Below are 16,710 nucleotides of genomic sequence, written 5' to 3'. Positions count from 1 at the left end.
AACAATGCCCATTGAACCACAGACAAATTTCACTTACTGGTGTTGTAAGCAAAATACAGTACTGTAATAGAAAAGTTAATAAGAAAGAGATGGGTAGAACACTTTGAAAAGTATATGTTATCAGAAAGGCAATTTGGGTTTGGAAAAAGAAAATCATGCGTAACAAATCACTTAATTTAGTATGGCAGAGTGACAGAAACAGTGGAAGAAAGAGATGGATGGATAAACCGTATACAGTATACTGTACTTCAAATAAGCTTTTGACAAAGTTCCTCATGAAAGGCTAATATGGAAACTTAAATACAAAGGAGGTACCCAGGCAAACTTACTGCAATCAATGCAGGACTTTCTAAGAGAAAGGAAAATAAGAACATTATTAAGAGGAAAGTACTCGTCCCGAAGAAAGGTGACAAATGGTGTCCCACAGGGTTTAGTGTTGGCACCAACTGTGTTTCTGATGGATATAAAAGACATGTTAATAATAACATTGGAACAGAGAGTTATATGAATATGTTTGCTGATGATGTCAATATACTGTACAAAGAAAATAAAAAATGAGAACTCAGGTAAGAAATTACGAAAAGATCAAACAAAATTATATTAATGGAGTCATAAATGGCAGATAGAATTCAGTGCAGAAAAATGCCATGTAATAAAATTTGGAGAGACTGGGACAATAAACTAGGGAGTAACGGGTTACAAATATCTGCAGGCAGAATGATTTAGGAGTACTGTACTTATCAGTACTATTGCCAGAAGACCACATAAATGAAAAAGTAAGGAATATGTATAACCTGTTAACGAATATGAGAGTTGTCTTTACATACACCAGTGAGGAAATGGTAAAGAAGATAATTACATCATTCATAAGACCAGTGCTTGAAGATGCAACAGTAGTATGGAACTCACACTTTAAAACAATGTTGAGAAGATTGAGAAGATACAAAAAGCAGCCACAAGATGGATGCGAAGGCTGAGAGATCTTAGCTATGAAGAAAGACTTAAGCTCCAATTACCAACATCAAAAGAGAGGAGAAGAAGAGGTAATATGATTATGCCATATAAATGTGTTGAAGGGGAAAAAAAAAAAAAGATTGATATCAACCTAGGCAGTCATCTTCAGGAGGGCACAGCAAGAAATTATGTAAGAAAAGATTAAAGAGAGATGTGAGAAAATTCAGCTTTCCAGTCAGAGCAATAGATCAGTGGAATATATTACCAGAAGAAGTTGTATGTGCAAAAAACATTCACAGTTTTAAAGAAAAATATGAAAAAATTGTATTAAAAGATGGGACACGAGCTTGAATCAATCCTGTAAAAGTATAATTAGGTAGGAACAATTAGGCAAGATGAACACACACACACACACAGAGGGATTCAATCTAGGCAGACGTGTGACACCAGCGCTCCGTACCAAATCATCACGGACAGTGGCATTACCTAAATAGTATCTTTGTATGAGTCAAGCTCAGTACCAGGTTAGACTAAATGATTGTTCATTATAAAAAGGAAAAAAATAATAAGTTTCAACAAGACTTGTAAAAACAGGAAATAGAACCAAGACGAAAGAATACGCTGAGTCATCTCTGAGGTTTGTTTAGACTACAACAAGATGGAGATTGTAAGTATATGCTTTGCACTTTAAGTATTGCAGAATGGATACATACTTCAGTAAAACAAATTTGGAAAAGAAAAGGGATAAAGGTAAAAAGCAAAATGATGATTTCTACCAAGAACTGGTTAAGTAAGAGACCCACAATAGACTGGTTGAACGTGTAAACAAACTAGAAATGGCTTTCAAAAATGAAATTGATGAAATAAAGAAGCAGATGCACTTGCAAAAGGAAGAAATAGAAAAACTAGGAAGGGAGGCCAATAAGAAAGACACAACCATAAGTGAACTAACCGTGGAATTGAGTACACTTAGGAAGAAAATGAGTGAAATGGCAAGTACAGTAGTCAATCACGAGAGTGTTATGGAAGAGTTCAAAAATGACACAGAGACAATTAGGCAAGTTAGCAGTCTTATTGACCAGAGCAGTGATATTGAGGAGAAGATAACACAAGTAAATGAAGCTGTGGAAAGCTACAAAAATGATGTAGAAACCACGTATGCTGAAATGGTGAAAGTAAAGAAAGACTTACAAACATGGGTGGAGGAAAAAAGCATTAAAAAGGAGGTGAAAAGAATAATCCAAAACAATCCAAAGTTAGTCAGAGATTCAGTAGAGATAAACAAATCAATAGTAATCACTGGTATAGAAGAGGATGAAGTTAAAAACAAGATCACAAGAGACAAAAAGGAGATGGCAAATGTAATGAGCTTACTGAAAGAAGTATCGGAGGAAATCTGTAGTAAAGACATAGAGGAACACAAAAGGTTAGGGAAATACGAGAAAAGCAAGACAAGACCTCTAAAGGTGACTTTCCAGAGTGTAAACACTGTGGAAGAGATACTAAAAAATGCAAAGAATCTTAAGGAAAAAGAGGAGTTCAAAAATGTATGGATAAAAAGATGCCTAACACAAGAGGAACTGGAATTACTGAAAGAGAAAAGGGAGGAAGCAAAAACAAAAAATGAGGGAAGATCAGAAGAGGAGAAGAAGAAATTTTTTTACAAAGTAATAGGATTGCAGGTACGAAACTGGTACACAAACAGGATGGAAGAAAAAGGAGGAAGGTAGTAGAACCATGTCATGACAAGTATATAAACAAGATGATAAAGTTGATGTACTCAAATGTGGATGGAATGGTATCTAAATTACTAGAGATGAATGATTATGTCAGAGAAAATGAACCGCAAATAATATGCCTAACTGAAACAAAATTAATACCAAGGATATCAAATGACATACTAAACTTAGAGGAATACAATATATGGAGAAGAGACAGATATTTAAAAAAAGGAGGAGGAATTATAATATTAACTAAGAAAAATCTAAAAGTCAATGAAATAAAACTAGATATACCATCACAAGTAGAACTGATTGCAGTAGAGATTGACACATCTGAAGGTAAAGTAATTGTAGCCAATTTGTACATGCCACCCAGATCAAACACATGGGAAAGAGACGAATATGAGGACCTGGCAGAGAGTATAATTCAGAGTGTAAGATCATTGCAACATAAAATGGAAGAGAAATCGGAAAGAATTATACTAACTGGGGACTTCAATACAAATATAAATTGGAATACTCTAGATATAAATAGCCAAGAAAGCTGTTGGGATCAAAAGCTCCTGGATCTCGTACAAGAGTTTTTCTTAACGCAACATGTGAGGGAAACCACCAGAAAAAGAGGACTTGATGTACCTTCAGTGCTAGATCTAATATTTACAAGGCAAGAAAATGATATTGACAGTTTAATATATCACCCTCCACTCGGCAAAAGCGATCATGCAGTACTAAATTATAACTTTAGGATAGCATATGACAGTAAACAGCAATGATAGTTACAAAAAGAGCCTAAACTATAAAAAGGGAAATTATCAAGACCTAAAGAAGTATTTCGTAGAAGTTGATTGGGAAAATGAGCTTAGAGGACAAGATTTAAATGCTGTATATAAAAATTTTTGTGAACTTTATGAAATAGGAATCCAGAAGTACATCCCACAGCACAAAGAAGCAGATAAGAAAATACAGAAATGGTTCAATACAGAATGTAAAAAATCAAAAGAAAGAAGAGATTTGTTGTGGAATAGATACAGAAGACACAATAGTGAAAGGGCGTATAATAATTACAAACAGGCAAGAAACGACTATACAAGAATAAGGAGGGAAGCCCAAAAACAGTTTGAGGAGGATATAATAAATAAAAGTAGTGATCAACCAAAGCTGTTTTACAGCTATATCAGAAGCAAAACTAAAGTAAAAGATATAATACAATCCATTATGGACGAGGGAATCACTTATACACAAGAGAAAGATATTTGTGAAGCACTAAATAAGAATTTCCAATTAGTTTTTACAGAAGAAAAAAATTTTGAGAGGGACTATGTGGAACACACATATCCACACATACTACCAGATATACAAATAGCAGAAAAAGTAATACAGGAGGAGTTAAGTAGATTAGACAGAGGAAAAGCAAGTGGTCCTGATGAAATTTCATGTTGGGTATTACGAGAATGTGCAAAAGAGTTATGTAAACCATTATTTTTAATTTTCAAGAAATCCTTGAGTCAAGGTAAACTACCAGATATTTGGAAAAAAGTTAATATTGTCCCCTTATTCAAGAAAGGAAATAGACAAAATCCACTCAACTACCAACCAGTATCATTGACCAGTGTTGTAAGCAAGGTATTAGAAAAACTTATAAGAAAAGCTTAGGTAAATCATCTAGAAGAACACAGTATGATAACAGAAAGACAGTTTGGTTTCAGAAAAGGAAAATCATGTGTTACTAATCTGTTGAGCTACTATGACAGAGTAACAAACACAATACAGGAAAGGGAAGGATGGGTGGACAGTATCTATTTAGATTTCAAGAAAGCTTTTGACACAGTACCACACCAAAGACTTTTATGGAAACTGTACCATCAAGGAGGAATTCGAGGCAAACTGTTTTGTTGGATGCAAGACTTTCTCATAAAAAGAGAAATGAGGATCATACTAAGAGGAAACTACTCATCATGGAAAGAAGTGACTAGTGGAGTACCACAGGGTTCAGTGCTGGCACCAATCATGTTTTTAGTGTATATAAATGATATAAACAGTAACACTGGAAATGAGAGCTATCTGAATATGTTTGCAGATGATGCAAAAATACAAAGGAGAATTACTAACACAGACTCTTGTAAAGAGCTACAAGAAGAATTAAATAAACTTCATGAATGGAGTAGTACATGGCAAATGGAATTCAATGTGGACAAGTGTCATGTAATCAAGTTTGGTAAAAGTGGAAAAAGACCTGATTGGGATTATAAGTTAGGAAATAAAACCCTATACACATCAGAAAGAGAGAAAGACCTAGGTGTGATTATCAATAACAGACTATCTCCGGCTGACCACATCAGCGAGAAGGTACGGAACATGTATACACTGCTTGCAAATATGAGAATAGCATTCACATACATAAATGAAGACATGCTAAGAAGGATAATAACATCATTCAGTAGACCAACCCTGGAATATGCATCAGTAGTCTGGAGTCCTCATCTCAAAAAGCACATAGACAAGATTGAAAAAGTTCAAAGGGCCGCTACAAGATGGATACCAAGCTTAAGGGACCTAAGCTACGAAGAAAGACTAAATAAACTGAATCTACCAACACTACAGGAGAGAAGGAAAAGAGGTGACATGATAATGCTATATAAATGCATATCAGGAAAGGAGAAAATAGACATAAATGATTACTTAACATATGGAGAAGCATCAGCTAGAGGACACTGCAAAAAACTGCATAAGAAGAGAGGTGATAAAGACGTAAGGAAATTCAGTTTCCCAAACAGAGCAATTGATCAATGGAATGCACCACCAAATGAAATAGTGTGTGCCAAAACAATTCACAAATTTAAGGATATGTACGATAAATATGGTTTAAGACACGGGACAGTACGAGCTTGACTCATTCCTGTAAAGATACAATTAGGTAAGAACAATTAGGTAAGAACACACACACACACACACACATATAGATAGATAGATAGATAAAATGAATTTCTTTTATTTTCAGACCAAGGATGGGATGATGAAGGGATGAAAGCAGGTTGCAGGACGCCGAGCAAGGGGCGGGGGCCTCAGGCGAGTGGGGGGCGGCAGCAGGCCAAGACATCCACACTCAAGAAGCCCAGCAATAAGTTCAAAGCCAAGGTGTGTATTGGTGACTTAAGTTATAAGTGAGAGAGAGAGAGAGGGAGACTTGCATTTTTTCTAACCTACACTCCACAAACGTACCAGTTAGTTCAAACCCAGGGTGGTCATTTGGAATGTAAGTTTCAGGTGAGATGAAAGAATTTTTATTTTACTTGTATGGTATTTATTTATTTATTTATTTATTTATTTAAGAATCTTATGTGATGTAGATCCCAATTGTCAATAAGTGGAAACCTAAAATGAGTGTTGGGGGTGTAAGTTTTAGGTCTGCAATACTATATCTTCCCAAGAGATGCAGTTAGTTGAATTTAATCTAATATACTATAGCACTAGCCGTGTGTGTGTGTGTATTTTGGGCAGCCAAAACTACACATTCAAATTGCACCAAGATTGGCACAAAAATAACAAAAAAATTGCTGATGTCCCATCACGATTGGAAAACTTTTACTATATTTAATGAGCAATCACATTTTGACCAAAAAACGCTGCTCCTGAAGCCTGGTGTAGGATTTCCGTAGAATTTTTTGCCCTGAGATAGAACTAAAATAAACTGTAGCAGTAGCCGTGTGTCTGTGTGTGTACTTCGGACTTGCGTTCGGACAACATGGGCTCCATTCCCGTAGCTGCAAATAACACGATCAACTGGTTAGCTGCAAAAAATCCAAGTGACAACAGTACACTAGAACAGAACATAAATACGAAAGCCCTCCACAGGAGCAAGTGCAAGGGGCCCAAAGGGCCCATGAGCATTTGTTCAGCCGCTGTTTAATATTCAAGTTGTGGGAATGGCTCAGTGTTTCAGGGGAAAATAAACCAATTGTACTAATGCTGAATGATTAGGTGAATGTGCAGTTCATCCTTAAATGGGGGACATAGAGGATAGGATTGTGAATGAAGAGTTAAGAGAAAGGAGTGGAGTTAAATGTACTGTGTTGTGATGAGATGGGGTAGACTGAGATGGTCTGGACATGTGGAGAAGATTGAGGATGACAGTTAGGTGGGGAGGGTGAGACATGAACATGAGGGTAGAGTTGTGAGAAGTAGACCCAGAAAGTCCTTGAACATGGTCATAGTGTGGCCTCAGGGTTAAGGGATTGAATACAGAGGCTGCTAGAGATGAAGTTTTGTGAAGAGTTGCTATTAGATGACCAAGGCCAATGCATGCAAGCATGTTGGTCTTTATAAACAAGCAAATTAAACCCTTCACCACAATGATGACTTATATTTGTTCCTACAACTATCAAAAAATTTTACTTGACTGGGCATAACTTTTCAAACTGGAGGGGTCAGGTACAGTACAGGCTTACATAGCCCATTCACCACGGTCTCCACCGATTTGAATAAATATGTTTGGAAGTTGCAAGAATTAAAACACACACACACACACACATGATGTTCATTTGGGAGATGGTAAATACAAACTGTGGAGAAAAGACAGAAAAGAAAAAAAGGGAGGAGGAGTGATGATAGCAGTGAAGAACAACATAATTGTAGATACTGTGGAAATGGGAGAAGGCAGGGCTGAAGTGATATATATGAAATTAGAAACTGGAGAGAATGTTAAGAGAGATATGGCGTTAGTGTATGTTCCCCCAAAGACGAGAGCATGGAAGGATGACGAATACCATGAGATGTTGTCAGATATGGCTAGCTACTTGCAAAAAATAATTGAGAAAAGCAATAATATAATTTTGGTGGGTGACTTTAATTGTAAAGAGGTGAACTGGGAGGAATGGTACTCGGGAGGCAGTGAGGATTCGTGGGGCACTATGTTATTAAATATAATAATGAATAATGTGATGACGCAATGGGTCAAAGAAGAGACACGGTTTCGAGGTGAGGACACACCAGCAAGGTTAGATTTACTGTTCACCAAAGAACCCGATGTAATAGAATCATTGGAATATCTCTGTCCCTTGGGAAAAAGTGATCACGTGGTCATTGAGTTCCAGATGTTAATAGGAAACGTCGAGCCAAGAGACGAGTTTCATAGACAGGGAAGATACAACTTTGGGAAAGCAAATTTTACAGGATTGAGAAACTTTTTTGAAAATGCGGATTGGAGAAAATTCAGAGAAACAAGAGAGATACAGAGGAAGTGGGATATCTTTCTAGACCTCTATAATTTGGGAGTGGAAAAATTTGTACCAAGAGTAAGAGGGAAAGAAGACAGGAAAAAGGAGTGGTTTAATAGAAGGTGTATGATAGCAAAAAAAGAGAGAGATAAGGCGTGGAACAATTGGAGAAAGAGAGGTAACGACAGAGCAAAGGAAGAATATAAAAGAACAAGAAATGAATACACAAGAATACGTAGAGAAGAAGAAAGGAATTTTGAAAAAGGTATAAATGACAAATGCAAGGATGAACCCAAACTGTTTTATAGATTTGTTAATGGCAAACTGAAACAAAAGGAAGGAATCACCAAGCTAGTAGAAGGAGAGGTCTTTAAGGATGCGGCAATGCAAGCAGAAATAATGAACAAACGTTTCCAGTCAGTTTTCACAAAAGAAAAGGAGCTTGTGGAAGGGGAGGGAGTGATTAGAAATGTTCCGGTGATGAAAGATATAAAAGTGGAGGTACAGGAAGTGTATAAATTACTGGAAACTCAAGATGTAAGGAAAGCCCCAGGACCTGATGGAATTTCTAATTGGGTACTGAAGGAATGCAGAGAACAACTGGCGGATAAAATTCACAGCTTAATTGTATGCTCACTGGAAGAGGGGAAAGTGCTAAAAGAATGGAAGAGGGCAAATGTGGTACCAATTTACAAGGGAGGAAACAGGGAAGAACCCCTGAATTATAGACCAGTGTCTCTAACCAGCATGGTCGCAAAATTGTGTGAAAGAATCCTGAAAGACAGATGGATAAAATATCTGGAAGAGATGAATATTTTGGCTGAATGTCAGTTTGGATTCAGAAGTGGAAGGTCATGTGTTTCTAACTTGTTGAGCTTTTACTCAAGAGCGATTGATGTGGTACAGGAGAGAGATGGTTGGGTGGATTGTGTGTACTTAGACTTAGAGAAGGCCTTTGACAAGGTACCTCATAAGAGACTAATGTGGAAACTAGAATATATAGGAGGACTAAAGGGGAAACTTCTGGAATGGATGAGAGACTTTTTGAGAGACAGACAAATGAGGACAGTAATAAAGGAAAAGATGTCTGGATGGAGGGAAGTAACAAGTGGAGTCCCTCAAGGCTCAGTGTTGGCACCAGTAATGTTCCTGATTTACGTAAATGATATGGTAGATGGAGTGAACAGTTATGCAAGTCTGTTTGCTGATGATGTAAAGATCTTGAGGAAGATAGAGGTTGAGGAGGATTGTAAAATACTGCAGGAGGATTTGGATAGGATACACAATTGGAGCCGGACGTGGGAAATGAAATTTAATGTAAAGAAATGTAAAATATTGGAAATGGGTAAAAGTACCAGGAGACCATCACTGAATTATTTTTTGGGTAATGAATTAATCACAAAAAGGAGAGAAGAAAAAGATTTGGGAGTGCTGGTCCAAGATAGTTTGTCACCAGAAAAGCACATTAACAAGATAGTTGGAGAGACTTATAAACTCTTGACTAACATAAGAGTAGCATTTCATTATATGGATGAGGAAATGATGAAAAAATTGATAGTGGCCATGATCTGCCCCAGGTTAGAATATGCAGCGGTAGTGTGGTCCCCACACAAAAAGAAAGATATAAACAAGATTGAGAGAATACAAAGAACAGCAACCAAGATGGTCCCCAGTCTGACAGACCTGTCATACAGAGAGAGGCTGGAAAAACTGGATTTGCCTTCGTTAGAGGATAAGAGAAAGAGGGGAGACATGATTGCGGTGTTCAGGACCATGGTGGGAGTAGATAAAATTGACAAAGAAGATCTGTTTGTATGGGATAAGAGAGCAACAAGAGGACATGGAATGAAATTGAAAAAGTCAAGCTGCTTGAAGGATATCAAGAAATATAGCTTTCCTTACAGAAGTATAGACTTGTGGAATAGCCTGGACAAAGAGATCGTCCAGTCTAAAAACTTAAACGAGTTTAAAGTTAAATTCGACTTATTGAGAAACAGCGACGGAAACCCACGAGCATAGTACATTCCGTGTATATCACAATTAGGTATATTAGGTAAATACTTAAATATTTGGAACGACTTAGACAAAGAGGTGGTGCATGAGAAAAACATTCATGTGTGTAAAGGTAGACTTGATAAATGTGGATATGGAGACAGGACAACACGAGCATTGCTCAATTCCTGTATACTACAAATAGGTAAATACACACACACACACACACACACACACACAACCCTGGAGTATGCATCAGTAGTCTGGAGTCCTCATCTAAAAAAATACATAGACAAGATTGAAAAAGTCCAAAGAGCTGCTACAAGATGGGTACCAAACTTAAGGGATCTAAGCTACGATGAAAGACTAAATAAACTGAATCTACCAACACTACAGGAGAGAAGGAAAAGAGATGACATGATTATGCTATGTAAATGCATATCAGGGAAGGAGAAAATAGACATAAATGATTACTTAAATGTATGGGGAAGCATCAGCAAGAGGACACTGCAAAAAACTGCATAAAAAGAGAGGTGATAAAGACGTAAGGAAATTTAGTTTCCCAAATAGAGCAATTGATCAGTGGAATGCACTACTGAATGAAATAGTGTGTGCCAAAATAATTCACAAATTTAAGAATATGTACGATAAATATGGTTTAAGACACGGGACAGTACGAGCTTGACTCGTTCCTGTAAAGATACAATTGGATAAGAACAATTAGGTAAGAACACACACACACACACACACTCTGGATTCTGAATTAAGCTTCTAGGAGGGTCTGTTCCTGCCTAGAGGAGTCCTGCCAAAGTCATTAATAGACAAGCTCAGAGCTTGAGCTGTATAATATAGATAAACATGCCAAACATTAACTTTGACCACCAGAATTTTCATCCATGAAACATCAAAATACCCTTGTCAGAGTCTTAGTTGTTTTTCTTTGTAATACTTCCTATTCTTATCAGTGACTTAAGTCCATCAGCTTAAAATTACTGTACATACTTTTCAGATGCTTCATTGTACTCGATAAAATTATGGTAATATTAAACTTATTTGAGAAATTTATGTACAGTATAGTATTAATTTTTTGGAATCTGCTAGTTGGTGGGGGTATCCACCATCCAGTCACTTGATTTAGTGCTACATTCAGATGATTCTATATGGAGTGACAAGCCAGACAGGTTCTTTTATTTCAGGGAAATCATTTAGTACTTTGGAAGGTAACCAGATAACCAAGTGGACACTTGGTGTTCACTTGGTTGTATGGTGAACATCATATGATTTTATTCAACTTAGGAAAGACCCCTCCCCCTTGCCACATTATTCTCCATAAGTAACTATATACAAGTATCTAATACTCTTTTTTCCTTTCCATATGTCTGGGTCACTTCACATATTACTTTCAAGTCTTGTTGATGCATAGGCCTATGTACTGTATAACTATTTCAGCAGTGCAGTACACTACACTGTATTATAGTGAGTGTGTGAGGCATTTTATTGTTAAACTTTGTAATTTTGTCATGATTGATTTTCATTTTAGCTTTAATTGATGTGCAGAATTTAGTGATCATTATGCTTAATATTGCAGTCAGTGTCATCTTTCACAATACTGAAGAGAGAAACCTGTATTTTTACACAGGAAAAATCATCTGAGAAATTACCAATATGCCGGGAATCGAACCCGGAACTCTCAGGTGAGAGCCAGGCAGCATACCACTGCACCACGACAAGGTAAAAGTTAACTCACGTTGTCACAATCTTGTAACCAACGTCCCTCTGCCCCCACTGTGGGCCTGAAGAGGGTGAGTTAACCCCCTGGCACTCAGGCAAGTAGATGCTTTTAATCTATCCCAAGCACTTACGGCAAGTCAGAATGAAGAAAGAAACCTGTATTTTTGCACAGGAAAAATCATCTGAGAAATTACCAATATGCCAGGGGCGGAGGGACGTTGGTTACAAGATTGCGACAACGTGAGTTAACTTTTACCTGGTCGTGGTGTAGTGGTGTGCTGCCTGGCTCTCACCTGAGAGTCCCAGGTTCGATTCCCGGCATATTGGTAATTTCTCAGATGATTTTTCCTGTGTAAAAATACAGGTTTCTCTCTTCATTCTGACTTGCCGTAAGTGCTTGGGATAGATTAAAAGCATCTACTTGCCTGAGTGCCAGGGGGTTAACTCACTCTCTTCAGGCCCACAGTGGGGGTGGAGGGACGTTGGTTACAAGATTGTGACAACGTGAGTTAACTTTTACCTGGTCGTGGTGTAGTGGTATGCTGCCTGGCTCTCACCTGAGAGTCCCAGGTTCAATTCCCGTCATATTGGTAATTTCTCAGATTTCACAACACTGCTCTTACAACACATCAGTTGTACTATGTTTATCACTAGAGTATTTTGTCCATTATCTACCACTTTCACCAATTTAGTGACAAGGAAGGAGAGCCTTCATGTGGTAGCGCTAGGTACTTCGGTGGAGCAGCTGTAGCTTCCATCCTGAAGCCAAACCTTCAAACATTTCCCTGCACCTTGCCATAGGAAGGACCCTGGTTCAACTCTGGTAAGGTGCTGTCTACCATAAGGAGTGGTGGATCCTTGATAATGTATGTACTGTACTGTACTTGTAGGATGGCCCCACAGAAACAGTTGCTTACCTGTGGTCAGTGGGCCTGCTAGGCCAAATAGACCGGGGTTTAGCAAAAACAACACCAACAGCACAGTAATATCCATCCACAATGAATATGAATGATCCTTTTTTGTGAAATTTACTAATGAGTTGTTTTTCTTGTAGGTGAACAAGAAGGAGGGAGGGGCAGGGGGTTCAGGATCCCCCCGCAAAGCTAGTGGGGGAAGTAGCAGGTCACCCACCAAACGCTCCTCCTCCTGCAGTGAGTCCTCACCAAAATCCTCTCCTAAGTCATCCCCAAAAGGCTCATCTGGGGTATCAAATCGGAGTCGTTCCTCAAATTCCACCAGCCAGTCCCCAGGTCGAGCACCGTCAAATGGTTCCCAAAGTGTCAGAGGTGCAGCAAGGTCTCCTGGGAGGTCCCCAGGGCGTGGCACCTCCACTGATGGGATTAAGAAGGGAGCCAGATCCCCATCAAAATCAGAGTCAGATGGAGCAAAACTGGCTAAAAACATAGAGAATGCTGGGAATCAGAAGGCAAAAAACAAGGAGTCAGGAATGGCTAAGAAAGATGAGAAAAAACCATCAGCTTCACAGGGTGCAAAACGCTCTACATCCCCAGAGAAAGGTAAGAAGAATCCCCAAGAAACCCCCAAATCTAGACGCAACTCTGAGAGCAAGAGTGAGGGGCATTCAAAATCTGGAGATGAGAAGGAAGAGAATGATAAAGATGGAAAAAAGAAGGGTAAAAAAGTTAAAGAGGTTAATGCAGAGAGTGACAAAGCCATGAAGAAGAAAGGGAAGAAAGATGATGATAAAACTGGAAAAGGTAAAATTAAGAAGTTTGGTGGTAAGACTGAAACTGAAAAGGACAATAGCAAAAAGAACTCTATAAAGGTTAAAGAAGAAAAAGAGAGTGATTGTGGCAAGCCAAAATGTGGAAACAGTAAAGATGGAAAAATAAGTGAGGAATTAAAAACTGAACAAACAAAGGAAAATCTGAATGATACCAGTACATGCACTCAAGAAAATGAAAATAATGAGACAGGGAATGATACCAGTAGTATTAAGGTGAAGGAAGAAGACACATGTAAGACTGACAAAGAAAAGAGTGAAGAAGATAGTGAATTCAAAAGTAAAGATGAAGAGAAGAAAATTAAGAAAATATCTTCTGACAAGGAAGAAGGGGACATAGAGTGCTCAAAAGAGACCTGTAGTGAAAATAAGGAAGACAGTGTGAGTGATGAGAAGGGTGCAGAAATGGAGAATGGGCTGGAATCTGAGTCCAAGCTTGCGACAAGGGAGAGCAAAGGTTCACCCAAGGGTAAAAGTGGCAAATCAGTGCTCAAGAGTGAAACCAAAGAAGCTGACGACGAGGTTGTTAGTCCTAAACCCAAGAAGAAGAAACCAGTGACAAAGAAACCATTGGAGAAAGGAGATTCAGGAAAAGAGGAGAAAGATAAAAAATCATCAGTTGGGACCAAAAAGGAAGGAGCAGCTGCTTACTTACTCTCTCATGAGGTGGTTATGCCTAAAAAACGAGGCAGACCAAAGGGAAGCAAAAATAAGAGGAAGAATGATGGTCTGCCGCCAGCAAGACCTAAAAAAGATAAGTTGAAAACTGAGAAGAAACAGGTGATGCCAAAGGGAAACAGCACCCCCAAGAATAAGAAGGAAAGGAGTGTGTTTTCCTTTTCTGAAAGTGATGGGGAGAAAGAAGAAAAGCCATTGAAGAGGAAAAAACCATCAAAGATGTTTTGCAAAGTCCCTGGGAAGAAAGAAAGAAACAAGCAGGAGGAAGAGAAAGAGTGCGACTCAACCTCAGACATTGGATCATCTGATGAGGAAGTTGGGTTGACTCTGAAAGAGATTGGTAAAGCCAGGCTATATGGGAGTAGAATAGATGCCCCCAAGAAAGTGGTAATTGGAGGGAAAGTTTACAAACTGAAGCGGGAACAGCCCAAAGCACGCAAAAAGATTCCAAAAAGTCCCTTAAAGCAGAAATTTAAAAAGCATACCTCTGAAGCCTCTGAATCAGAGGGTGACTACGAGGAGGAAGAGGAGAGTGAAAAGCCACTTGCATGTATGAAGATCAGTAAGATTGCAAAGATTAGATCAGATGATAGTGAGACAAGTGATAATGAGCCAGTGAAAAAGCTGAAGAAGAGAATTGAACACACAAATGAAGATTCCAGTGAAGATGAACCTAGTGATGATGATGAAGAGTGGGGAAGTCTAAAAGGAAATAAAAGACATACAAAAAATATCAAGCATGTTAAGAGTAAGATCCAGAAAAATACAAATATAATGAATAAACAAGATAAGGATAAATTCATTGAGAAATCCACAGAGGATAAGCATGAAGAATCTGAGGCAGAAGATGCGAGAGATGAAAGCGAGGATAATGATGAATTTTCAAAGGAAAACAAGATTGGAACTAATAAAAAGGGGATACCCAAGCAAATAAAAGAATCCTTAGATACAAAGTGGGCCAAGGAGGTGTTACCTAACAAGAGAAATAACCACATGAAAATGGATTCTTCATCAGAGGAAAATGATGAAGATGAGGGCGAAGTTGTCAAGAAACACCGAAAAAAGATCTACGACAAGACTGCCCCCAGACGAGTGCCGAAAAAGTCTTCCAAAGGTGGCTCAGGTGCTGCTGCAAAGAAATCCAAGCGTGTCACTTTTGTCAAAAAGGGTGCAAGAGGACGGACCAATACCTCTGAAGACGAGGAGAGTGATAAGGAGAGTGACAGTGAGTATGAAGCACACTCTAGGAGAAAGAAAACTGGGAAGAGCATCCACAATATGAAGAAACACTCAAAGGCCTCTAAACGGGAGGAGAACACAGCTCCCCCCAGGAGAGCCGCTCGTATGGCCAGCTTAAATGCTCGGGCAATGATGCACTGTATGAATGAGGATGCTCGCATTCCCCTTCCTACCCTCCCACCTGCAACGCAGATGAAGAATGAAAATCTTGCTCTAGTGCTGAGAGATCCAGTCATTCCTGACAGCAGATCTGAAGATGATACTGATGAAGACCGAGATTATGACACTGATGATGAAAGGTGTGGTAGAAGACGGAAAAATGCTAAGAGGAAAAATGAAGAGGAGATGGAAAAGGTAAAGAAGAAACGAAAAAGGAGAAGAGGGGAATTAGATGTTCACATGGACATGCGGGATATGGTAGTAACCAAACGAATGGCCAGCCTCAATGCCTCAGCAATCATGGCTGCTAGCTATTCCAATGAATCTCGAAAAAGAACACCAACAGCAGCCACAAGCTCATCAGCAGAGAGTGAGATAACCAATGTGGACATAAAGCGAAGGATATCAGTCAAGTCAACAAAAGCACGGACAACCACCACCACAAGCAGTGTCATCACTGTAGAGGAGACAACTAAGAAGGTAAAGAAAGCACAAGGAAGCCAGGAAACTGAGGTTGAGGAGAGAATCATTGTGAAGAAGAAAGTCAAACGGCAAGGAGCAGACCAGACATCAGACACAGACAGAGAGGATGAGAATGCTACAGATGCCTCTGAATTGGGTGGAGACATTTTGGCTACAACCACAGAGAGTCCTAATAAGAGCTTGGTTGAGGAGTCAACTTGCACATACATCACCACCCACACCCCAACTGATATCACCAGCCACACATCTACAGAACCTCACACTGTGACCATCTCTGGTGAGAGCACTTACTGTATCACTTCTAGTGATGGCCGCACTACCACCACAGTCAAGCAAGTCCAACGCAAAACAACTACCACTGGTGGCTCTACCACATCTGCCCCACCTACTGCATATATCCCACCCACTCACCATGTACAGGTAAGCACATTAATGCCAATAAAATAGTGTACATATCCATTAACCCTCTCAGCATAATAACACCTTTTTCTTTTTTCCTACCTCCAGACAGGTTTATTCAACTTAAAAAGAAAAAATCTTTAAGGTTGAAGGCACTGCACAATCTCCATTAACCCCTCGATCTATCTGTCCGTTGCCAGATGCCTTAATCTTGTAAGGGGTGGCCACAAACAAATCGCCTCCATGTCACCCTGTCCCCCACCATTTCACTGCCCTGCTCCCAGCTCACACTCCACTCTTGACATATACCTCTCCACTCCATCCCTCCATCTCATCCTTGGCCTCCCCCCCTCCACCTTACTCATATACACTCTCCTCATCAGTCTCTCACTCGCCA

The 16,710-nt window shown here is 39.0% G+C and overlaps 1 protein-coding gene across 1 annotated transcript in view; it reads left to right on the top strand.

Annotated features, from left to right (window-relative positions):
• Positions 1 to 5,696: 5,696 nt before the first annotated feature.
• Positions 5,697 to 16,710, top strand: part of Hers (Histone gene-specific Epigenetic Repressor in late S phase) — a 33,139-nt gene continuing 22,125 nt past the window's right edge. Inside the window, exons 1-2 of the mRNA XM_080282824.1 lie at positions 5,697 to 5,810; positions 12,666 to 16,334. Coding sequence (XP_080138950.1) covers positions 5,697 to 5,810; positions 12,666 to 16,334 — 3,783 coding nt within the window. The remainder of the gene's footprint in view (positions 5,811 to 12,665; positions 16,335 to 16,710) is intronic.

The sequence above is a fragment of the Coenobita brevimanus genome, chromosome 94, assembly GCF_032717465.1.
Source record: "Coenobita brevimanus isolate Jiangsu-jjx chromosome 94, ASM3271746v2, whole genome shotgun sequence".
In the NCBI taxonomy this organism is placed as follows: domain Eukaryota; kingdom Metazoa; phylum Arthropoda; class Malacostraca; order Decapoda; family Coenobitidae; genus Coenobita; species Coenobita brevimanus.
The sequence above is the reverse complement of the archived record's forward strand: the minus strand, read 5'-3'. Positions and strand labels throughout refer to the sequence as shown.